The 26,443-nt window shown below is 40.0% G+C and overlaps 1 protein-coding gene across 16 annotated transcripts in view; it reads right to left on the reverse strand.

Moving 5' to 3' along the window:
- The window catches only part of tbc1d5 (TBC1 domain family, member 5), a 538,200-nt gene that overhangs the window by 223,778 nt on the left and 287,979 nt on the right, over positions 1-26,443 (reverse strand). For all 16 annotated transcript variants that reach the window (XM_069913037.1, XM_069913049.1, XM_069913042.1 and 13 more), the window contains 4 exons: positions 8,534-8,636; positions 7,763-7,851; positions 6,732-6,782; positions 6,583-6,652 (listed from right to left, as the gene is read on the reverse strand). In XM_069913037.1, coding sequence (XP_069769138.1) covers positions 6,583-6,652; positions 6,732-6,782; positions 7,763-7,851; positions 8,534-8,636 — 313 coding nt within the window. The remainder of the gene's footprint in view (positions 1-6,582; positions 6,653-6,731; positions 6,783-7,762; positions 7,852-8,533; positions 8,637-26,443) is intronic.

Below are 26,443 nucleotides of genomic sequence, written 5' to 3' on the forward strand. Positions count from 1 at the left end.
ATATCAGCTTTCCTTTATGGATGTGTGACATGGTGCCCATATCAGAGTCACTTAAGTCAGCTTGACCACCTGCAGCAGCGTCACCTATGTTCTCTGATGAAGATCACCTGGCGAGACAAAGTCTCCAACACCGAGCTCCTTTATCGAGCTGGAATGCCAGTGTCAGCCCAACTGCACTGGGCAGGACATGCTGTCAGAATGCCTGACGGAAGACTGCCCAAGGACATTTTGTACAGCCAACTAACTGCCCAGTAGTACCCGAAAATGAGAAAGCCAGCGACTATGGTACAGAAGGCTCACCAGAAGCTATACTTTGTGAAGTGTCTGAGGAGATTTGGTATGTCACCGAAGACTCCCGTAAATTTCTATAGGTGTACCTTGGAGAGCATTCTGGCTGGTTGTTCAAAATCACTGCCTGGTATGGAGGCATCAACTCTCGGGACAAGAATAAACTCCATAGTGTTGTTAACTCAGCCTGCGATGTCACAGGCACCAGACTCCATCAAACACATCTACATTAGGCAGCATCTTAAAGAAGCAACCTCTCTCCTCAAAGACCCTGTCACCCAGCCCATGCCCTCTTCTCTCTGCTACCATCAGGAAAAAGGTACAGGAGTCTAAGATGAGTGCTCAACAGCAAAAGGACAGCTTCTTCCCCACTGCCATCAGATTCTTGAAATATCAATGAACCAAAGACACTTTCTTACTTTTCCTGCATTATTATTTTAATTTTTTTTATAGTAATGTTGTAAGATGGTTATAATATGAATGTTTGCATAATGATGCTGCCACAAACACCGAATTTCATGACTTGTTCATGGCAATAAATTCTGATTCTGAGGATGTTCTGCACAGGAGCTTCAAGAAATCTGACATTGCACCATCAACATGGGAGGATTTGGCTCAAGATCGGTTACAGTGGAGGGACGCCATCAGAAAACATGTGGACGCTGCTGAGAACAAGCTCAAAGAGACAACAGAGGAAAGGTACAGGATGCTCCACAACAGAGCTTTTGCCCCTGATGCCCCTCCAGGCCTCACCTGCCAAGTATGTGGCAAGTAGTGCCTGTACAGCGACTCCAATCAAATCCCACAAACTGACTGAAAGGAACCATCATCACCCTATGGGATGGAGAGCCAGAAGAAGGGGTCAGCAATGGATAGGGTAGAGAACTTCAAATTCCTGGGTGTCAACATCTCTGAAGTCCTATCCTAGGGTCATCATGCTGATGCAATCATGAAGAAGGCTCACCAGCGGCTATACTTCATTAGGAGTTTGAAGAGATTTGGTCTGTCACCAAAGACTTGCGAATTTCTACAAGTGTACTGTGGAGAGCATTCTGACTGGTTGCATCACTATCTGGTCTGGAGGTACCAAGGCACAAGACAGGAAGGAGCTATAAAGAGTTGTGAACTGGGCCAATGATCTCATGGACATTCGTCTTCAATCCATTAAGAATATTTACAAGAGGAAGTGTCTCAGGAAAGGAGCTCACTACCCATTCCCTCTTCTCACTGCTACCTGAAGACGAACACCCAACAGAACAGAAAGCTTCTTCCGCTCCACCATCAGATTTCTAAATGGACAATGAACCACATACACGACCTCACTTTTTCTCTTATTTTGTGCTAATTTATTTATTTTTATAAATGTAGTTTACAGCAATTTTTGAATCTGTTATGCTGCGCAAAACAGAAAATTTTGTGACACTTGTTCATGAGAATAGATTCCGATTAGAGACAGGATTTAGGCACATCTGATTACGGACAGTCACCATGGCTTTGTTCAGGGCGGGGAATACCTTACAAAGTTGATTTAATTTTTTTCAGTAGGTGACAAAGGTGACTGATGAGGGTAGGGCTCTGGATCTTTTCTCCACGGACTTTATTAGTCAGGCATTTGACAAGGTTCTTTGCGGTTGGCTGATCCAGAAGGTAAGGGATACAATATATGGGATTCATTGTTTGGATTCGGATTTAGTTGGCTCACAGAAGAAGGTAGTGATGGAAAAGTATTTTCTAGCCACAGGCCTGTGACCAGTCGTGTTCCACAGGGATCAGTGTTGAGCCCCTTGTTGTTTACGATACACATAAATGATTTTGATTAAAGAGTAGGTAGTGGGTTAACAAGTTTGCATTTAATACTATGATTGGTGGAGTTGTGGGCAACATTGAAGATTATTCAAGAACACAAAATGATATGGAAAAATCTCTTAAGCATTGAATCATTGCCAGAGACAACTGTGAAGGGCAAGTCAGTGGGTACATTTAAAGCAGAGGTTGATAAGCTCTTGATTAGTATGAGTGTCAATACTTATGGGGAGAAGCCAGGAGAATAGGATAGAGGAGAAAAATACATCAGTTATGATTTGAATGGTGGAGGAGACTCGATGGGCTGAATATCCTAATTTCGCTCCGATGACTTACTGTTTTATCATGGCAGAGGAATGGCAAATGGAGTTTGATCTGGAGAGAGGCGTTGAACTTTGTGCTGTTAAATTTAAGGGGTGGGGGGGTAGTGTGCAGTTAATGGCAGGAATCATAATAGCATTGATATGCAGAAGGAACTGCGAGTTCAGGTCTGTTGCTCCTTGAAAGGGTGGTGAAGTGGCTGCACAGTATACGTTCCTTCTTTGGATGGTCCTTTGAATAAAAGGAAGTTGCACTGTAACTACCTGAAAGTTTGGTTAGGCTGCACATGGAGAACTGCTTGGAATTCTAGTTGCCTCTTTACAGACAGAAGGTGGAGGATTTGGAAAGGATACAGAAGAGATTTACCACGATATTGTCAAGATTACAGTGCAAGACCAATAAGGTGAAGTTAGATAAATATGAGTTGTTTTCTTTAGAGCTTTGGAGGTTGAGGGGAAATTTGATATAAATTTATAAAATTATTAGAGGCCTTGATAGGGTAGAGATTCCTAGGCTAAAAATATCACCTTCATTTAAGGTGAGGGGAGGAGAAGTTTAATGACGATGTGGCTGAGAATTGTAGCTGGAGTGGAAGCCAATAATATTAAAGCAGATTCTAGAAAGATGCACAAATGTGCAAGTAATAGAGTGTTATGTGCAAGTTGCTGCTTTTGTTTAATTCGGTTATTATTTTTGGCATAGACATAGTGGGTGGAAGAGCCTGCTCTTGTGCTGTTCTCTTCCTCATCTCTAGGTAGAACACATATTCTCTTTCAATGTGACTCACCGAGACATGGAGATGCACAGCATGTTGGCTGAAGAAACCTATCCTAACCAGTGGGTACCCATCGGCACATGAGTTTTCTTGCTCCTGATAAAGTAAGAATGCTGAGCATCTTTCCTTAGGCATCTGACTTGACCACCACCGGATGCTAATGAGGGTACTCTCAAGCTCTCCAGGCAATTCGAGACTAATGAGAATTTCAAGTACATCTAGAAACCCATGGGGCTTTGTCAATAAAACACAATGTTACACAATGGTGTAGCAAAGTATCATAAATCATTATACATTTGCAATTTGCTAAAATTTATTCACATGAAGAAATAATTACATTTCTTCAGCAGTGGAATCTGCAGACCCACTTTATATCTGTCACAGATACTGTAGCCTTCATATTTCTAAAAGATTTTTCTTTTATTTATCTCGTAGTCAAGATGGTACCCATTGCTCTACTTGCACTCTTGACAAAGGAGCTACTATGTAGAGAGTAAAAGATGTCCTCTATTGCGAGTACAACCTTCCAAAATTCTGAAGGCAATAGTCAATAAATGTCTTAAGTCCTTCCACTACCAGATATTGAGGGGCTGAGCTCCATAAACAACAGAGGCCACACTAGTGGCAACTGTGCCACGTAACAAATTAAAGGTTTAATGTAACAACATACAGTAATGGAACGTATGTATGCACATGACACTTAAGGATCTTAAAAGAACTTGCGCAGTATTCTTATATCCAGAGTTTTATTATGAATAAACTTTACTTTTGGAAAAAAGGGAATTTTCATGAAAAATATGAGATTAATCAGCACCAATTCAGGTGCATAAAGTTAGGTTTTAAGGAATTCTCAAAAATTGAAAATATTTAGTAAGTGAGCTTCAGTGCTCAGGGTAGTTAGAGAAAAGACGAAAGGTAGTTAAATTCAATTCTTGGATTTGAAATAAAACACAATGGGGGAAAGGAGGTGCCATTAAGGAGTGGAAGAAGTGATGGAAGCAAAAAGGTCCTGGTAGGATTAAGATCATGTCCAAGATGAGTTGTCCATGCTAGGCATGCCAGACCTCAAGGGTTATGGATTCTGGGAAGTGACAGACCAGAAGGGAGTATGAGAGAGGGAAGCAAAAGCTTAGCAGAGGACCCCACAGCAACAGATCAGTGAGGGCCTCATACCAGGCTGTAAGAGACAGGCTCATGGGAATCAGCTATCCAGACCTCGATTCATGAGAGTAGCAGGTGGTGAGCAGAGTTCCTAAAGGGCCATGGGCGCTGATGGCTTCCTAATCATATCAGGGGTTCAGAACCAGGAGTCAAGGAGGGTGACTTAGATGCCTGGTGCTCGAGTTCACTGAAGGGACAGGAGGCTAAGGAAGTTACAGGAACACAGGCAGCAGTATCAGTAGAGGGGATTCATAGTCTTTGAAGGGACTTTCTTTTGCTTCTTTTTCTCTTCTTGATAAGGCCACTGGACAAGTGGTGTCTCTTTGTGTGCCTTTACATGGCAAATAAAAATATATAAATATTGTGAATTTGTGTACATGACAATAAAGGAACCTTAAATTTTAAAATCAAGGATTTGTGGACTGGGAGCCAAAGTGGCTAAATAAGTGAAAGGAGATGTTTTTGTTTTGTGTATTTGAAGTAAATCTCCCCTACCTATGCATTTTTGAACACATTGGAACATATCTGGCCAAAAATATGACATGAAATGGTCCATCAGACCTCATTGTGAAGTGTATTTACATGGATATGCAGCAAATAATCTGTCAAGATCAAACTTGTGCATTCACATGATCACAACAGAATGTCTTATCTATTTCCCCAAGACTTGCAAATTTAATAAAATTGATATTAAGCTCTTAAGAAATAACATTTGCAGGCTACACAAATAATTGGTGACCAATTCTCCAAGAATCAGTTCAACAAAAATTGGCAATCCTAATCATTTAGCATGATTGGCCACTACTTCCACTGCAGATATTTGGCCTAAATTCTATTTTCAAAGTCATTTATAACAATAAGAAATATTGGCTTAACACAGACGCCTGTGAGAATTCATTAACAACCACTTTCAATTCTTAATTCTTTCCACATTTTTGAGCCAACACTAACATATCTGTGGCTTGAGAGTTCATCTCTTGCTCCACTTGATCCTTTCCAATCTATTAGTTTGCTACTTGATTACAATTAGCCTTGAAAGGTGTCAGAGAGAAAATTTACCACCTCTTCAATCAATTACAAATATACAATTGGATACAAATGGTTCGAGCCCAAGGCCTTGTTTTGCTTTTCTAAGTATTTCAACAAGACTGGCTTAGCAATACAATTCATTTTCTGGCTACTCTCTCTAAATCAAACACTCTCCTAAACCTAGAGTGAAACATGAAAATCTTCAGACACTGTGATTGCAGTAAGAACACAATAATGTTGGAGCAGCTCAGCAGGACTTGCAGCGTCCATAGGAGATAACGATAAACTGTGTAACCAATGTTTTGAAATGTTAGTTATCTATCTTTTCCTGCTGTGGGTGTTGCAAGACCTGCTGAGGCTGTCCAGCATTTCTGTGTTTTTACTCCTCTAAACCCAAGGTGTTGTTTAAGGTTACTTTTCTGGGTGATGTTTGATGTTCTCTATTCTGAATTCTATCCGACACATCTTTTCATTCAACAAGTATTTTTCCTCACCTTGAAATGTTCTCATAACGTAATATTGATCTAACAAACTAAATATTACATCTGACATTTTCTTTTTTTGTCTTCTCCATAGACTTTAGAAAAAAAACACATCAGTATACTGCTATCCAAAGAAGTCAAATTATGAACTTCTTATGAGGCAGCTGTTCCTAATCAAAACATCTATTCCAATGATTGTGACTGGCAACTTGTCGACTCACAGTTTTGTTCCTGAATGGAACAAAATAAGATGCTGGCTTTAAAGAACCAATGACTGCAAAGATAAAATATGCTGTTGCATAACTTTGTACCATTTTCCCCAATTATCATTTCTCTTTCCTGTCCCAGAATGAAATGTTAATTAACACATTTTCTACAATTGTACTCACTTTGGTCAGAAATATTAATATAATTAGCCTGAACTCTTGTCTTAAATGGAAATTAAACTGTTAATTCAGCAAATATCACTGAGAGAGCAATAATATTAAATCTCACAAATCTTAAAAGTATTTATGAATAATGAAATAAGCAAACCTTAAATGCACACATTAAAACACAATGATATTCATGTGTAATGGATGCCATCGAGGAATCAGAAATCATCAAATCATACAAAATTACTGAAATAATTATTGGTAAATAGCTTTGCATTGGTAACTCTTGAGGAAAATATGCACCATTAAAATATAATTTGCCATAAACTGATGATTGAGATGAACATACCTTTCTTACTTCTCTTTCAAAGCTTGAAAACCATGGTTCTGCAGTGTCCATAAGTTGTGAAAACATTGCACTGATGAAAGCATAAAGTCTGTTAAAAATAGACTCAAGCAAAATAAAGAAATAAAGAAAAGTTTTTTTTAAAAACTCACTAAGCATCATGTTCCAAGAATTCAGGGCTGAGAAGAGCTTTCATTTCCTCACTGTAGAGAAAAAAAATTGCAAAATTAGTAAAATATTCTTTTCTATGTGAATATATTCAGTTATGCTTGTTGCTTGATCTATAAAAATTCCCCAAATCTCCATATTCACATCAAGTATCAATAAAAAGTTATGTTTATACCAAGGAAATTATTCACAAAATTACTAAGATGAGCAACTTGTGTAACTTTAGATCAAAACAATGTATTTCCTCCCTTCCCCCTCGTAAAACGTGCTCCATACATCCATTGAAATTTAGTTTATTTGGTATAATGGAGCCATTATATATCCACCAGATACAGTTAACTAATCAAGCGTGCCAGGAACAATATTGTCATTTCAGATGTTTTCTTCTGATCCCAATATCTATCATTTAAATGAAACACTGGAAATAATGGCCAAGAATGATATCCAAGTTTTGTGATTTTTCTTGCAATTTTTGCATTATGGTTATGAACTATTTAAAACTCTGGTTAACAACTATGTAGTAGGATCCATGACTAATCTAGTTGTCTTACATTTAAGTACATGAAACATTCTTGTGAAGTAAACATTATGGTCAAACAGGAACAGTTTCATGGGTGGGAGAGCTTTAAGATAAGATCATCAAAAATATTTTTTTCTCCTCGTTCCCCTTCTCTGTCCGTTACCTACAACTACCCATTAGAATCCACTGTACTCAAAGGCATGTTATTGCAGCTGGTGTTTCAGAAATATGGGAAAACGTCTTTTATCTCAGACTTTCATCTTTCTCCCTCTATATCACCAGACAAGACTGAGGTATTTGCACCCCTGCATTTATAGGCAAATATTACTAAAGTTTTAACAGCACATGGACCAACATTCTACAAGTAATTCTGGCTTGCTGAAGATTTTACAGTGTATTTGGCATAAACCATAGCATTGTGTCTCATACAGGGTGATATGAGCTATAAAATCAACCATTTATAAAAACTCCAGCAGTTAGATAGATAAAACTTGCCTTGGATTTGCTGTTTCACTTGCATGCAAGAAGGCTTGGTGATCACAGTGTAGAATAAAGACGAGAGGAGCCAGTAGTTCGTGCATCCCCTAAAAGGTTTGCATTACAAAAAAAAAATTACAAACAATAAGAAAACACATACTCTAAAAAATAGATTGAGTGACAGAAAATGGAATCCCTTCATTGGGTCCATAATTTAGGCAGTATATAATAGCCTTGCAGACTAGGCAGTGTCAACCTGACCTTTCCGTTGATAAAGATGGAAATGGACTAGGATTTTCATAACTACCACAGATTATTACAGGTTTGATTTTGCTACTATTGATATGGGCAGTCTCATCTGAAAATACAAATTAATATTTTCAAGTTTAGTGCCATAATAAACTGGCAAATAATATGTGTAATCTTTCTAATAGCCCCACGTATACAGTATATTTAAAAATAATGTATTTAAAATAATAAATTATTTTGCTTTATAATTAAGGGCATGTATGTCTACAGATGGAGATGCACTTCACAAATGACAGAATAATTATTAATGTGAAAATCACTCAATTTAAATGTAAAGTTTTTTCTGTAAAAATCTATGAGAAGACAACACAAAGATATGTGCAATGTGTAACTTGCAGAAGACTTAAATGCTTTCGGGACAGAATGTTATGCCCAGAATGAATGCATATTTATTCTTAGTAAATGTCACAAGACACTTTTTCTCACAGTCCAATTTTAACTGCTTAATTATTCAACCAAACGTGTACAGTATTTCATTACCTGCTTGTAAAGCAGCTGCTCATTTTCTCTCGCATAACAAAACAGGATATCTGTCAAGATCTGCCTCACACTTTCCTGTTGGAAATACTGCATTTCAGGAAACCTGAAAGACACAACATCTGAGTTATTGAAATAGTTGTTGCCGCACATTATCTGACTAAATGTTGTTCCTTTTTTCTTCTCTGCACAGGCCAATTTCAGCAATCCCAACAGATGACCTATTGTTCATATTTATGATTCCATTTGCAGCCTGGTAGTTTGGAATTAAAAATTAAACAAAAACAGTTACAATCCAAAATATACCAAATCATTTTGTAGATATTAAAACTAATCAAACAAATTAATAGTATTTTAATCTCTTATAAAAACAAAATACTTGGGCATCATAAGTGCGAGATATATTGAAATATCTAATGGAAAGTAAGCATCATTTGAGTGAACAAAGAAATGCTGGAGGGACTCAGCAGGTCAGTGGGCATCCATGGAGAGAAATGGTCACTCAACATTTCAGGTTGGGACCCTTTATTGATTCTCCAAAACCAAAATGTTGAGTGACCATTTCCCTCCATGAATGCAGCCTGACCTGCACCTTCTCTATGTGTAATCAAGATTCCAACATCTGCAGTGTTTGTGTTTCTCTCATAGGAGTCTGCAGGAAGAGTGCTCAAATGTCACTTAATTGAGCAACTTCACTGTTGAACGACAATGTCCTTCCCTACTTCACATTTTAAAAAGCCCTCAAGATATAAATGCTATCCACAGCACTTAAAACACTTAATTTCATGCCATCAGGTGATAGTGTCAGATTGCATTTTTGAATGAATTTAATCCTTGCAGTGACGGTGTGAAGCAAAATATTCCAGGATCTTTATCCAACAGGGTCGAAGAAACTCAAACAAGAAATTCAGAAGAAAATTCTTTTCCCATAATGTGGTATGAATGTTCCATGAGGATTAGTGAAGAAGGAAATTAGGAAGAGAGGATTATGCTAATACAGCCAGATAAAGAATCAAGACATGGATTGGTAGACATTAGGGGAATCAAGGAAAATGATGTGGGCTTAAATGATCAGCCACAAATCTTATCTTATATCAAAACATGCACAAGGGGCAGAGTTGTCTGATCCTGCTTCTCTTTATAATGGAATGAGATTCCAGCAGAGGATAAACATCTCTCAGGACTGTTGGTCTAATGCACTGGATACAAAGCTGGATGGCAGTGTGGGTTGTGAGAAGAATGCATAGAGACATGGAGACAAATGGATTAATAAACAGAGAGATAGCAGATGGAATATATATCAGGAAAAACTGTGTGGTAGAAAAAATGTTACCAGCACTTTTCAAATGATGCAAGTACAAAAGGCCATGAAAAACAGTGCTTTCCTTCATATGAGGTTCAGGCCTTCCTAGGGTTCCTTGTAATTGAATTACTGAAGTGAACATGTAGGTAAAACAAGCAACGTGGAAGGCAAACAATATATTGGCCTTTACTGGAAGAATGTTTAAGTACAAAAGTAGAAATGCCTTGCCCTTATTTTTGAATGCCCTGGTGAGATTTCATCTGAAATAATGGTTGTCTAACTAAAAGAGAGGGTATTAGTTGCAGGATTGCACCAAAGGTTCACCAGAGTAATTACTTCGAGAGGATTTATCATACAAGGAATGGTTAAACAGAGAGGACCTATACAACAATAATCACTGAGCACACTTGTAAACATAATAATGTTTACTAAATTCCTGCAGTTCGATTTGGCAATTCTTGAAAATTGATTTCTCATCCTCCCATGCCTCCTTCAAACCTAATGCATATGTATTCCTGTATAACCTTTCAATTGTAACTAATATATTACACTGTCTTTCTTCAAAGAATTATAGTTTATATAGTCCAGAAACAGACCCGGCAGTCCAGCTTGTCCATGGTGACCATGCAAGTCCCATTTACTTGCTTTCAGCCCATATCTTTCTAAACCATTTCTATTCAAATACTTGTCTAAAAGTCTTTTGAACATTACAATTGTCCCTGCTTCCACCATTTCATCTGACAGCTCATTCCATATACTCGTACCTCTGTGTGAAGAAGGTGCCCCTCAGGTCAATTTAAATTAATGTTTTCTACCTTTTTATTTCACTACCCAAGGAGAAAGACTATGACTACTTATGGTATCTATGCTCCTTATTTATACTGCTCCAGAAGGTCCTCCCTTAGACTCTAGGTACCAGGGATAAAAGTCCCAGCCTATCCAATCTCTCCTTATAATTTAAGTTCATTAGTCCTGATAAATTCTCATGAATCTTTCCTGACATTTTGCAGATTAATGATATTTTTCATATGGCTGGTTGTCAAGAACTGCACACGACACTCCCAGTGTGAACTCACTGATGCCTTGTATAATCGAACATGACGTCCTAGTTCCTGTAATCAATGTCCAAACCGGCGAAGACAAATATGTCATATGTTGTTACCTACATCACCACTCTCAAAGAGGTACGTACCCTCAAGTCTCCTTGTTCAACAACATTCTCCAAGGCCCCACCATTCAGCATTTAAGTCCTGCCCTAGTTTAACCTGCAAAGCACACACCTCATACTCATTCGAATTATATTCCATTTGCCCTCCTTGGCCCACTTTCCGTTCAGCTAGATACGGTTCTAATCTGAGATAATGTCCACTATACCACCAACTTTGGTGCTGTCCTCGCACTTACAAACCATGCTAACCACCCTGTCAACCAAGTTGTTAATATAGACAACAAAAAACAGTGGGCCCAGAACACCACTGGTTATAGGCCTCCAATCTGAACAGCTACTATTCGGAACTCAAATATAAAACCAATTCTATATTCAATTGGATAGCTCACCCTGGATCCCAGCGATTTGATCTTCCAAGTGGACCTATCCTGTGGGACATTATCCAAGACCTTGCTGAAGTTCATGTAAACAAGGTCCACTGCCCTCCCCTCCTCCTTTTAATTTTTTATTTTTATTTTTCACACTATGAACCATACTGATCAAAATACACACAAACATTTCCCTCTTGAATATACACAGTGTCAGTTTCCCCCCCCTTTCCCCCTCCCTTCCCTCCCTCCTTCACCCCCCATCCCACCCACTCAACATTCAACATATATGATACATTAAACCCATTAAACAATGTCATCACACAATGAAAATAAACAAGAAATTTGTGTCTTCTACTTTTACATACTGGGTCAGTTCATTTCGTCTTCTTCTTCTGTCATTTTAGGTGGTGGAGGTCCGCGGTAGGACCTCTCTGTTGTGTTCCATGTACGGTTCCCAAATTTGTTCGAATACAGCGATGTTATTTCTTAAATTATATGCTATTTTTTTCCAATGGAATACATTTATTCATTTCTATCTACCATTCCTGTATTCTCTTGATCACCAAATAACCTAGCCAAATTGATTCACCCTGTCAGGGACAAGATAATATTACATTTTTCTGCCTTAAATTGATGTGATACGTTTCTATCCATTCATTAACCTAAATATGTTCTTTTTAATATATGTCCAAGCATGAGTTGCACAAAAATCTAGTCACACTTTGTGTAAAGAATTGAAAAAGTATCACCATCCACAGCAGAGAAAGTGCTATGGTCCAATTTGCAGCTTGAGGATGTGAGTGAGGGGAAGAGAATTTGCAGTTGGGAGTGAACAGTTAAGAAACTGTAGAGATTAGACTAATTACAAAACCCAGTTTAGCTTTTGTTAATTTTGAATTATGAACATTGCATATGAACTTCATCAAACTTATAGAGATTGCAGGTGGGGTAGGAAAATTAAAATTAGGAAGGGCACACAATACACAATGTGAAGAGCAGTAAACAAGTGACAAAACAAACATGGAAATAGTAAATTCAGTGATTACAGATGTCTCTTTAAAACCATTAAAGGAGATTGTGTCAGACATGAGCACCTATTATTACCCATTCCCATTGAATACACAGGCTGTCCTCCATCCCATGCTGCTAAACTCTGTACCCCCTTCAAAATGAATTTTCTCATGCTACTAAAACAAGCAATGTATTAAATGACTGCAAAAGTAGAGTGGTTTAATAGCTCCCACAGGTCAACAAAATCATTCATAAAAAGTTCCAGATATCAAACTCTAACTGGTATATTCAAGATATCATTTTGATATCTATTCTCAGCTGTAATACTGCATTATATGCTCTTTAAAATGAAGTCACTCGTGGAGCTGCATGGCGTGATCTGTGAAGAAGACAGCCCACCTCAATGCACTACAAATCATGGTTGGTGACTTGAATCAGGCCTGCCTTAAGAAATCCCTGACCAATTATCACCAGAATGTAACCTGCTGCACCAGAGGGCTCAGCACACTTGATCACTGCTACACTAAGATAAGGAAAGCAAGACTCTTGAGATCAGGACAGCCAGAAGTTGGAGGAGACAAAAGAATATTTACAGGACTGCCTCAAGTTAGTGGATTGGGAGGTGTTCAAGAACTTAGTTGAAGGTCTAAATTACACCAGGGTCATTATGGACTTTATAAATACAGATGTGAATGAGTTGAACAATGAAATCCGGAACCGGCTGAGAGCTGGATAACAGGCATTCAACTCTGGAGCTGGTACGACTCCTGGGGTAATGTGGTGATTCTGGACGAGAATAGAAAAACAAGGAATACCTGCCAGCTGTGGCAAGGCCTAAATGACATAACCTACTACAAAGCCAAATTAAATGCAATGGGATGCAGCAAAGCTGCCTGATCTGACTACCAGAAGAACCACTGAGCACCTCCATGTTTCCTGAAGGTCTCTACTGTTTATATCCAAAGATGATGTGCGGGCTGCTTTCAGGAGGGTGAATCCAAGGAAATATCTCGTCTGGACTGAATACTTGGCTGATATACTGCAAACCTGTGCCGATCAACTGGACAGTATTCAACATTTCACTCAGACAGTGCATGGGACCCAGCTGTTTCAAACAGGCTTCAATTGTATAGATCCCCAAGAGGAGTATGACAAACTTATCATCATCATGGCCCAACCCTTCGCAAGCGAAGATGAACTCGGGGCCTTGTAGCTCTTCTGCCCGCACAGAAGTTTTTGTAGTTGTTGGCACATTGTGATGTGCCACTACGAATCGCGGAATGCCATGCAGTGCGATTTTTTGCAAGGCCCTTCCAGTCAGTATGATTGACGCGGAATGACTGGAGATCTTTGTAGCAAAGACGTGGTGGCCCACAGGCCGGGGAGCATCTGGTAGTCCACCGTAGAGGACATCTTTGGACAATCAAGCCTTCCTCCATACGGATAATGTGGCCAGTCCACCGCAGGCGGCGAGCGGAGATGATTGAGTAGAGGTCTGTACTTGCAGTCTTCTCCAGGACTTGGACATTTGTGACAGTCGGGCCATGAGTAGCCTAGGATGGATGATCTGAGGCAGTGGAAATGGAATGCGTTCACCTACTTAACTACTATTGACTAGTGGTACTCACATCCACAGTGATGAAGTGTTTTGAGAGGCTGGTGTTGAAGCACATCAGTTCCTGTATGAGCAGCAACGTGGATCCATTCCAAATTGCCTATTGCAGCAACAGGTCTATGGTACATGTCCATCTCACTGGCCCTGCACAAATCCCTGGAACACCTGGACAGCAAGGATACATCTGGATACTCTTTATTGGCTACAGTTTGGCATTCAAAACTGATCAGCAAACTCCAAATGCTGGTCCTTAATACTACACTGTGTAATTGAATCCTGAATTTCCTCTCCAGACCTCCATGAGTGCAGATTGGCTAGAAAATCTCCTCGATGGTCTCCATCAGCACCAGAGCACCACAGAGTTGCGTATTTAACCCCCTGCTCTACTCGCTTTGCTTTACACCTATGATTGTTTGTCTTGGTACACAAAAACTACATTTACAAATTTGCCGGATACCACGGTAGTGGGTTGTATAAAGGAAGGGGACGAGTCAGCATTACAGGATGGAGGTAGTGTGGGCAGTATAAAAAGGGGTGATAAAACAACACACAGGAGGGAGATTGAAAACTTGGCTGAATGGTAGACTAACAACAACCTCGCACTCAATGTCACCAAAACCAAGGAGCTGATTGTAGACTTTAGGAAGGGAAAACCAGGTGTGTATGATCTAGTGATCATTGGGGGAATCAGAGATGGAGAGGGTAAGCAAATTTAAATTAGTGGGGGTCACTATCTTGGAGGATCTTTCCTGGACCATCGTGAAGAAAGCACATAAGTATCTCTACTCCCTCAAGCGTTTCTTGAGGGTCGGTATGACATCGGAAACCTTGGCAAACCTTTGCAGAAGAACAGTATACTGACCAGCTGTTTCATGGCCTGTATGGGGGCACCAATACCTCTGAGCAGAAAGCCATGGAAAAGGTAGTGGACACAGCCCATTACATCATGGGCAAAGCTCAGTCAGTTGTTTACATATTTCTCTCTTCTTGAGTACAGTTTAAAGTTACTGGTAATTTAGAAATTCTGCTTGGCTTGCAGGAAAAGGAATCTGAGTTGTATGTGATGTACTCTGACAATCAGAGTTAGTACATTATTACAATGTCAGTGACCGAGGTTGGAATCTGGCACTGTCTTGACAGCGTTTGTACGTTCTCCTTATGTCCGCATGGGTTTCCTCCGGATGCTCTAGTTTCCCCCCACCCTTTAAAACGTACTGGGATTGAAGGTAATTTAGGTGGCATGGACTTGTGGGCCAAAAGGGCCTGTTACCATGCAGTATGTCTAAATTTTTTTAAAAATTGCACTTGAAGACACTGTGGAATTATACAAATGTCAAAACATCAAATAAAAATAACAGAATCTGACTTTATTTGTCCTTTGTAGTGATGGCAGAACCCCTGGGGCAATGAAACAATATTGCCTGTGCAGGCTGCCCCGGAAAATGAACAGATTCCATCTTTACAGACATTAGCAAATTGATTTTCTCCAGAAGATGGAAAATACACACACACACAAAAAAAGAACTGAATATGGTTAACATATCTCCTCAATATTGTAATGAATGCCAACAAAAGCACAAGAATGATAGGAACGAACAATTAGCAGAAGAGAGAAACAGAGAGGATATGGGTTCTGCTATTTATAGGAATGCACACATACACATACATTAGAAATGATCAATAATGTGGAAGCTTGATTGTATGTAGTGGAGTCTATAAGATGGGTGTTTATAACCCTGGGATATTGTGCAGTTCACTTTGAGCACTACACAGTTGCAGTGTGGCCAATAAGGGTAAGTCATATGAGCCAAGGCATTTATAATTGTGAACATACAGGTACATGATAAGTTACCTCAACTTTCGCTTCCCCCATCACTTCCTGTTTTTGCGACCATATCTCCCCTCACTTACTTTTGTTTGGACATCTGCCAACATTTTTCCGTACTTTGATGAAAGGCTCAATCTTTAAATGTCGGTTATGTATTTTTATCTTTGCTATATAAGGGTCACTGCTTGACCTACTGAGTTTCTCCAGCTTTGTGTTTTAGTTTCAACTTTTGAGTCACCCTAGTACTATTCTGGAGCAGATCTGATCTCTTCAAAAATATTACTCAGTACAGACTTTTCTTTGTATTAAGTTTGAATTCGATCCGATTCTCTTTTGAATATTTCCAATGTCACAGCATTTACCACACTAGATGGCAGTCTATTCCATAGGATTTTGTCCCTGGGCATGAACAGGTTATACCTTTGAGAACGCCCTCACTGTCACGTGCAAACAGAAATGGCTGGCAGTGGTTACACAATTCACTTTGACATGAACAAGAAAATGTTCAAAATGTTGACAACAAATGCAAGCTGTGCAGCAAAGATTTGATACAGTAACCGTCAGAGTAACAGGTTACTTCTAATTAAGCATAAACACATTATGCATAAACAAGTTAGGTGATTGCTGTTATCTTGCGAGGGCAAATACACAATTGCAATGTTCCAAGTGCACATACAAGTTGAAAATCAGGAACTGATTACTTTCTTTGTTGTTCTGTGCAAAATGTTAACTGGAAAAGTAAATGAGCAAAACTGAGGAACTCAAAATCTAATCCAATTTACTAATCTCAAAGCTTAACTGTTTCTTTCTCTACAGGTGCTGTCTTATTTGTTGAGTAATCCAAGCAATTTTGTTTTTATTTTGTAATTTCAGTATCTGCAGTTTAAATTTGGCTTTCAATATTTCATTTCATAGTCTATATTGCATTTCTAGTTCTTCTATCCAAAATGTAGTATTTCACACCTCTAATACATTTCATCCACTGTTTGTTAATCTACCAGTCAGTGGTTTCAAACTGCCCCCCTAAACTGACATTCGACCTTAAGCAATCCCTATGCCATGGGTTCTCTGTGATTAGTAAGGAATTGCTTAAAGTGGTATGTGAGTGGAGAGAAAAAGTTTGAAAACCACTGTTTTAATCGTACCTCATTGACTCGTTATGTGCACGGTTTCATAACTCCAAAGGAAATTGGCCAATGACAATTTTTCTCAAGTAAAATATTTCAGTAACAATTGGGTCTAGAGCAGTGGTTCTCAACTTTCCCTTCCCATTCACATATCACCTTAAGTAACCCCTTACCAATCATGGAACACTTACAGCATAGGGATTACTTAAAGTAGAATGTGAGTTTAGGAGGGGCAGTTTGAAAACCACTTTTCCTGGAACTTCCAAGTTTTACCTTACACACTCATATCCAAGATATTGACATTAAAATAGTTGAGCCAGCAATTACTCCTGGGAAACATAACTACTTGTTATTCTCTGAAAAATAGCGGTTTACTACAACTCTCTACTCCCTGTTATTAAGTCAGTAATATATCCAGCAATAGAATGTTGCCAATGACCTCCTTATTTTGTGTCTGTCAATTGTGCAAACTTGTCATTTATGTAAGGCTAGCAAAAGTATTCTGGAAATCCATCAAGCAGACTGCACTCCATTCATCAAAAATACATCTGTGGTTAATTAAACATGATTTCCCTTAACAAACTTGTATTAGCTCTCCTTGACTGAACAAAACTTCTCCAAGCGTTTGTTAATTTATTATTATTGTTTCTAAAAGTTTTCCCAATTCTGATTACATTGATGGATCTAGAATTGGCATGTCATCCATTTCCCAACAAGGCCACCATATGTCCTTCTCCAGTTCTCTTGCACCTAGAAATAATTATAAGTTGCCTTAGAAAATATTTAATTATAAGCCTCTACCTATCAGCAATTATCCTTAGTTTCAAGTAACTTATTTGCCAACCATCAAACCTTTTAATTCAGACATAGCCTTGATTCAGATGTGGATGCGTGAATTTAATGCAAAATTAGAGAGGGTAGGTGTCTGATTATGGAACTCATGGGTTCAAGTAAAGCCAATACAATTATGGGGCAAAAGAAAGAACTGTGTAATGGTTGGAGTCATAACAGACAAAGAGGAAAACAAGCCACTGTTAATATTCAACAAACAATACATTTGGCAGATTTTCCCTGGGTCATCGTCTTAACCCTACCAACTTCAGCTGCTTCATCAGTGCATTTCTCTCCATCATAACATTTGCAACAGGGTTTAACACTGGCAATTCTCCCATGTTGTGCTCTACTTACAACATCAATAAAAATAAAAGCAGCTCCTGCCAGACTAAGAAAGGAAGGCAGGCTATACACCAGGAATAGCACACAGTAGATTTGGGCTGAAAAATACTGCCTAATAATTATTTTACACAAGTGAATGTAACCACCTTAAATGCTACTAGTGATACAAAACTCACATCCAGGAAATCACCATGAACAAGAGGCCAAATTAAATTAGTTATTAGATCAACATTTGGCTTGCAAAATCATTGCTGAATATTCAATGATCAGTAACCACGTCCTGATTCCTCAAATAGACTGCCATCGACAAGCCACATCTTCAGAACAATGGGATACTCAGAACCTACTTTGATTAGTGTAGCCACTCCACACTCCCTAACCAAGATTGACCATGAGACAACCAGTGCTTACTCAAGTGCAAGTTGATGGTCATATGTATCAAGATCCAGTGAAGAGGTTGCTTTGAGAGCACACCAACAGAGAACTCATATATAGTACAAGAAAGACAGTACCAAAGAACAGAGGTACCAAGAGAGATCAGTTGGTATTGAGTAAAGGTAACATAATTTTACATCTCTGGGGTTCATTAAAGAGTCTGATAATGGTGGGAAAAAACTGTCTTTAAATCCAGTGAAGTGTGATCTCATACTTGTGAATCTTTTTCATGATGGGAGAGGGAGAAGAGAGTCATGCTGGGATGAGATGGGTCTTTCCACATGTTGACTACTTTGTAGATAAGTTAAGTTGAAAGGGAGTGGGGTTTGTGTGATAGCCTGAGCCACCTTCACAACCCTCTGCAGTTTTTTTGCAATCTTGGGTGGAGCAGTTACTGTACCAGACAGTGATGCATTCTGATAGCATACGTTCAATGGGGCACCTATAGATGTGAAGGGCCCTGGTGACAGGCCACATTTTCACAGGCTTCTGACGCAACATAGGCACTAGTGCACTTTCGTGACTATTGCCAGAACACGAGTGGATCAGGGCAACACACTGGAAATATTTAACTCCTAGGAACTTGTAGCTGTCTATAATTTCCACCTCCACCCTATTGATGTGGCCTGGGGATTAAGTTCTCCACCACTTACAGAAGCCCATAATAAGCTCCTTGGTCTTGCTGACATTAAGAAAATATATGTTCTTCAGTCTTGATATAAGGTTCCAACCCAAATGCCGACCATTCTTTTTATGTTGATGATAATAATTTATTGTCATATATGTATATAAGTACAATGTAAAATGCATCAAAATTGTTACTTTCTACAGCCACACAGTATGAAAGATATACCAACCAAAATAGCAGAAATTAAATTAACGCAACATGACACAACAGAAAGAGATAATAAATTTAAAAAGATAAGATAAATAAATAGTCACAAATTCAGATTAATGCAAGAAATAAAAAACTGATTTTTCAAAATTCAGATTATTGTCTGAGTAATACATCATTTAACCCCGAGAACCTTTCTCCTGTGGGGAAGGCAGAATTTCTACTTTTTAGTAATGCAAAAACATACACATGTAAACAAATAAAAAAGTAAACAAACTGACTGTGCAATACAGAGAAAATAAATCAATAAGTAAGCATCCTTAAATGAGACCCTGATTGAGTTTATTGTTGAGGAGTCTGATTTTGGAGGGGTAGCACCTGTTCCTGAACCTGGTAACCTGGTGGTGCAAGTCTAATGGCAGCTCTAACTCTTTCCTGATGGGAGCAGCATTCCACATAGATGTTCTCATTAGTGGGGAGGGTTTTGCCTGTGCTGTCCTGGGCTGTGTCCACTATCTTCTGCAGGGCTTTATGCTCAAGGGTATTGGTGATGTAGCCGATCAGCACAATTTCCACCACACATCTGCAGAAATTTTCCAGGATTTCCTCGGTCGTAACAGATCTCGTCAAACTCCTGAGAAAGTAGAGGCGCTAACATGCTTTCTTCACGACACCATTGGAGTGTTTTGCCCAGGAAAAATCCTCTGAGAGAGTGACTCCCAAAAACTTAAATGTTCTCAGTCTCTCCATCTTTGATTGAGGGAGTACTCATCATTGGAATGGTCTGAGTCAATGCGATGAGGGTTTGGCAAGTAGGGGCTGAGATGGTGGTGCAAGAGTTGAAGTAACGGCTAGCCTATTCAAGGAAACAAAGGATTCAGCAAAGTAGGCACAGGTAAGGGCAGGCTTTATTTGCCTTATACATCTTTTCCTTTGGGCAAAGACAGTCAGAATAGCAGCCAAAGCAGGGGAAAAGGCTTCTCTTCCAGAATGTGAGTAGTCAGGAAAGCCAGCAGGATCCCTGATGACATCATCTGCAAGAAGTGCATCAAGCAACAGCTCTTAACATACCAAGTAAAGGAATTGGAGCTGGAGTTGGATGAATTCTGGATCATTTGGGAGGCTGAGGGGTTGATAGACAGGAGTTACAGAAATGCTATCACACCTAGGAGACAGGAGACAGGATGACAGTCAGGAGAGGGAAAGGGAAGAGGCAGGCAGTGCTGGGCCCCCCTGAGTCTGTTCCTCTTAATAACAAGTATTTTGGATACTGTAGCCACAGGTGAGGTGCTGGAGGATTGGAGGGTGAATCATGTTATTCCATTGTTTCATAAAGGCTCCAAAGGTAACACTGGAAATTATAGGCCAGTGAACCTGACTTCAGTAGTAGGTAAATTATTGGAAGGTGTTGTAAGAAATTGGATATACAAGTATTTGGATAACCAGAGACTGATTAGGGGTAGTCAACATGGCTTTATGCATGGTAGGTCGTCCTTAAGCAATCTAATAATAGTTTTTGGAGGAGGTTACCAGGAAACCCGATGAAGGAAAGGCTGGTCATCTTATCTACATGACTTTTGTAAGGCCTTTGACAAGGTTCGACATGTGAAATTAGTCAGGAAGGTTCGGACACTCAGTATTCATGCTGAGGTAGTAAATTGGACTCGACATTGGCTATAGGGGCAAAGCCAGAGAGTAGTGGCGGATGATTGTTCCTCAGACTGGAGGCCTGTGACTAGTGGTGTGCCTTGGGGATCAGTCATGTGACCATTGTTGTTTGGCCTCAATATCATCATGATTTTGTGGTAAATTGAATCAGGAAGTTTGCGGATGATACAAAGATTGGAGGTGTTGTGGACAGCGAGGAAGGCTTTCAAAGCTTGCAGAGGGATCTGGACCAACTGAAAAAATGGGCTGAAAAATGGCAGATGGAAATGTGAGGTGTTGTGTTTTGGAAGGACAAACCAAGAAAGGACATACATAGTAAATGGTAGGGCCCAGAGGAGTGCGGTAAAGCAAAAGGATCTGGGAATACAGATATATGATTCCTTGAACCCTACATCACAGGGTTGTAAAAAGAGCTTTTGGCATATTAGCTTTCAAAATTCAAAGTATTGAGTATAGGATTTGTGATGCTATGATGTATAAGACATTGGTGAGGCCATATTTGGAATATTGTGTGCAGTTTTTGTCACCTAACTACAGGAAAGATACCAATAAAATTAAAAGAGTGCAGAGAAGATTTACAAGGATGTTGCCTGGACTTCAGGAATTGAGTTATAGGGAAAGTTAAACAGTTTGGGACTTGATTCCCAGGAGCGTAGAAGAATGAGGAGAGATTTGATAGAAGTATTTAAAATTATTAGAGGTATTGGTAGAGTAAATCCTTTTTGCACTGGGTAGGGGAGATAAACACCAGAGGACATGGGTTAAACGTGAAAGGGCAAAAGTTTAGGGGGAAACATGAGGGAGAACTTCACACAGCGAGTGGTGAGAGTGTGGAGCAAGATTCCAGCTGAAAAGGTGAATGCAAGCTCAATTTTAACATTAGAGAAGAATTTGGACAGCTATGAATGGGAGGGGTATGGAGGGCTATGGACTTGGTGCAGGTCAGTAGTACTAGGTAGAAAAATAGTTCACAATGGACTCGAAGGGCTGAAGGACTTGTTTCTGTGCTGTAATGTTCTAAGGTTCTATGATCCCTCAATGATCACTGGATCGTACACCTCTGGTTTTCTCTTCCTGAAGTCAACAATCATTTCCTTGGTTTTGGTGGTACTAAGTGCAAGGTTATTGTTAATGCACCATTCAGCCATATTTCAATGTCCCTCCTGTATGATGACTAATCACCCCTTTTTATTCAACCCATCATCACTGAATTTGTAAAGGATGTAGTTTCAAACTGAGCCAAAAAGTCATAGGTGAATGAATAGAGCAGGGGGTTAAGAATGCAGCCCTGTAATGGTCCAGTACTGATGGAGATTGTGGAGATATTCTTATCAATCCTCACTAATTGTGTCTGGAGGTGATAGTCAATAATACATCTTTTTCTGGCCCCGGAGTCATCTGTGGTAGTATTAGGGTAGAACAGGGAGGTTCAAGAGCCTGAAAGGTGTTGGAAAATGTTCTGATATCTCGATGTGCTGGACCTCAATGTTCTTCACTCTCTTCCTGAATGTAGCAATGAGAGAAGATTATGGATCAGGTAATGGGGGCCCCTTGTAATTTAGGTTGCCTTCACATAGATGTCTTCAATGGACAAAGTTCAGATCCCGTAATGGACTTGGCTCTGTTGGCCATTTTCTGCAAACTTTGTGCTCATCAGCATTTTTTTCAAATCATGTTGTCAGTACACTTTCCACACTGGACCTGCACATTTGATAGAACATTCAACAACATATCAAATCTACCTCCCACCCCCCCCAGACATTTTAGAAAGTAGGGTGTGTGCCTTATTCATGCTGGCCACAGCAGAGGTCCTCCAATACATGGAAGCCAGGAACCTCAAGGTTCTAACCTTCTCCACCACCCTCACGTCAATGAAGAGAGGTATATCGTCCCATGGTCTCCCTTTCCTAAAGTCTACAATAAGCACCTTAGTCTTGTGTCATCGAGATCAAGTTTGTTGTTCTGGCACCAGGAATCCATATTTATAATCTTCATCCTGTATTCTGACATTATTTCCTGTTATATGGCCAATACTGGTAGTGATATCAGCGAATGTACAGATACTTTGGAGATGAACGTGGCTTTGCAGTCACGAGTGCACATGGAAGAGAGCAGAGCCATGAGGTGCGACTGTGTTGATGGTCATTAAGGAGGAGGGTCTTGTTGCTAATCAGCATTGGTTGGGATCTGCCAATGATCCAGCTACAAAGGGACAAACAGAGTCCCAGAACTCAGAGTTTGATTATTTAAATACATCATGTAGAGATTGTGTCCAAAATAGTGGAGGGCTATTGACCAGTTGAAACAGAGGTGAAGTGAAGTGGGTCCAGGTCCTTCTTGAGGCAGGAATTCGTTTGCTGTTAAGGTTTATGTTAGTTCCTGAGTACCTCCAGCAGATTTTCTTTTGCTCCTGATCCCCGCATTTGCAATTTCTCATGTATCTCTTTTTCTCATCATCCACAGGTTCGAGCCAAGATTGCAAAGGAAATCTGTGCACTTGCCCTAATGAGTGCCACTCAACAACACATCGTGACAAATCCCAGAGCCAACCAGTCCATTTAACTGATACGCTACTCATCATCCTAAACAGTCATTGTTTCCACCACTAGCAAATAGTGGCTGCAGTGTGTTCCGTCGACAAAATGCTCCACAATTACACAACTAACCTGCACCAAAAGTTCATCATAAATCTGCAATTGTCAACTTCATGGAAGACAAGATCACAACCATCTGCAGGTTTCCCATCAAGTCACACACAATCCTGATGGAATTATATTACCATCCTTTTAGAAATGAGAAATTGCCATACAAGATTAAAGGTTAAAGATTCCATTATTGTAGCATAATGTTACATTTAGAATGTAACATACATGAAATTCTTTAATTCTGTCTACTTAAAAGAAGAGAGAGTTGCCACTTCGGCCAAAACTCCTTAATGAGGCCCCTGCGACAAATGAACTTGCGACCCCTGGTTTACAAGACCAGTGCGATGGTAGCTGATCTGGCCGTGAACTCAGTTCCACTTACCCATCCATTCCTCAATTCTTAATTCCTCTATTGTGCAAAAATCTATCTGCTTTAAGTATATTTAATGAGGCAGCTTCTGCTCCTTCATTGGACAGAGAATTCCATGGATTCCATCCGCTCTGAGAGAAGCAGTCCCTCCTCATCTGTCATAAATCTACTCCCTGAATCTTGAGGCTACATCCCCTAGTTCTACTCTCACCTATTAGTGGAATTAACCTCCCTGCTTCTGTCCAATATATTCCTTTCATGATTTTATGTTTCTCTAAGAACCCCCTTCATCTTTCTGAACTTTAATGAGTATAGTCCCAGGTGACTCAACCTCTCCTTGTTTAAATCCTTCATATCCTGAATCTACCTGGTGAGCCTCCTCTGCACTGCCTCAAAAGCTAACATATCCTTTCTCAAGCAGAGACCAGAAATGCACACAATATTCCAGGTGCTGCCCCACCAGTGCCCTGTAGAGTTGCAGGAGAACCCTGTAATTCAATCCCTCTAACTATCAAGGGAAACACTCCATTTGCCTTCTTGATTACCTTCTGCACCTGCAAACTAACTTACTGTGATTCATGCACGTGCAGACTTATAAATGTTCAAAAGCATCCTGCAATTTTTCACCACAGACCAATTTGTTATTTTTTTTCTTCCGAAGTGGATGACCTCACATTTATCAATGTTGCATTCCAATTGCCAATCCTTGCCCATTCACTTAATCTTTCTATCTTTTTTCAGCAGACTCTTTGCATTCTCCACACAATTCACTTTTCTACTCAATTTAATGTCATAAACAAATTGAGATAGACTGCACTTGGACCCATTCTCCAAATCATTTTTGTATATTCTGGTGCAGACCCGGGAGAACGGAGATGCAACGCTGTTTCAAAGGGTTCAACCCTCTGGTCCTAATGCCAGAAGTTCTATTCAGGCTTTAAACAGCCTGTTAAAGAAGCCAACAGAGTTTATAAGTAAAATTCTGCAACCATGGAGGTCTGTGCTTAGCATGGTTTAAAGGGGCTGCAGACTCCTGGGTAGCAGTGAACTAGTGCAGGACAGCAGACCGGAAGATGTTGAGAAGAATAACAGAAGAGATGATCCTGCAGGGAAGTTTATTATGGCAGTGAACCAGCTGCCAGGTTCAGGGACCCACACATGCTATGGGTGACTTGCAGTCAGAGGATTTGCATGTGCTACAGGCTGCTAAAAACTGGCTCATGGGAACCACATATTGGAGCCGTGACTCAAGATGATGCTGAAGGCAAAAAAGGCTCCAAAGGGCCTTGGACGCTGAAGGATTCTTGATCATGTCAGAGGTTTGGATCTGGAATTTGGATTGCCAATGGATCGAATAGACATTGATGCAGCTGCAGAAGCTGTGGGAGCACTGGAGGCAAATCCAGGGACACTTAGTGACTGAAGGAATTCTCTATTACTTCTCTTCCTCTCTTACTGTAAGGTGCACCGGGCAACACTAATGACGGACCTTTGTCAGCTTACAGCAGGCAGAAGGCAATTTCACGTAATATATGTCCTCTAATATTACAAAACGATAAAGGAATCTTGAATTTGACAACAGTTGTGGCCCAACACTGACTCCTGCAGCACTCCTCATTGCCAACTAGAGAAACACCCATTTATTCAAACTCTCTGCCTTATACTAACCAATTCTCTATCTATGCTAATACATTATTCCCAACTTGTGCATCCTTACCTTATGTAATGTATGTGAGGTACCTTATTGATCATCTTCCAGAAACCTACCATGTATACTCGTGTAATAGTCAATCCTGTGTAATAGTCAACGCCCCCCCCCCCCCACCCCCTTTCCTGGCCCAAAAATTGTGTTCACCATCTGACCTGTGTAAAAGTCAACCCCCAACTTTTGGTGCCAACCACTTATCCATCTGAACTCCCAAAGCCTTGACCGCGAACCCTCACCTTGGCTGTCCGCTCATCCGAACTCCCAACTCCCTGACTGCTCGCCATCTGAACTCCTGATGCCCCAACTGTGGACCCCAACCTGGGCACTCAAGTCACAGACTCGCTCCTCTGCCCAGGATGCTCATCCACCAGAAATCCCGATGCTCCAGCCACATACTCTCTCCTAAGTCCTGGCTTCCCACCCATCGAGTTCTTAATGTCCTGAACAAGAACTTACTACCCGGCTCTGGCCAGCCGAGTCCCCATCGGCTTGAATGACGCAGGTGCTTATGGCAGTCAAAAATATGAATAATGTAAAAGTCGACCCCCCCACCCCCCCAAATTTGACCCAGAAAATTGGTCCAACAAAATTGACCCAAGAATATATGGTAAGAATACCATATCCCCAACTGATAACCTCTATTCACTTCATAT

The sequence above is a fragment of the Narcine bancroftii genome, chromosome 1 (genome assembly GCF_036971445.1).
Source record: "Narcine bancroftii isolate sNarBan1 chromosome 1, sNarBan1.hap1, whole genome shotgun sequence".
NCBI lineage: Eukaryota > Metazoa > Chordata > Chondrichthyes > Torpediniformes > Narcinidae > Narcine > Narcine bancroftii.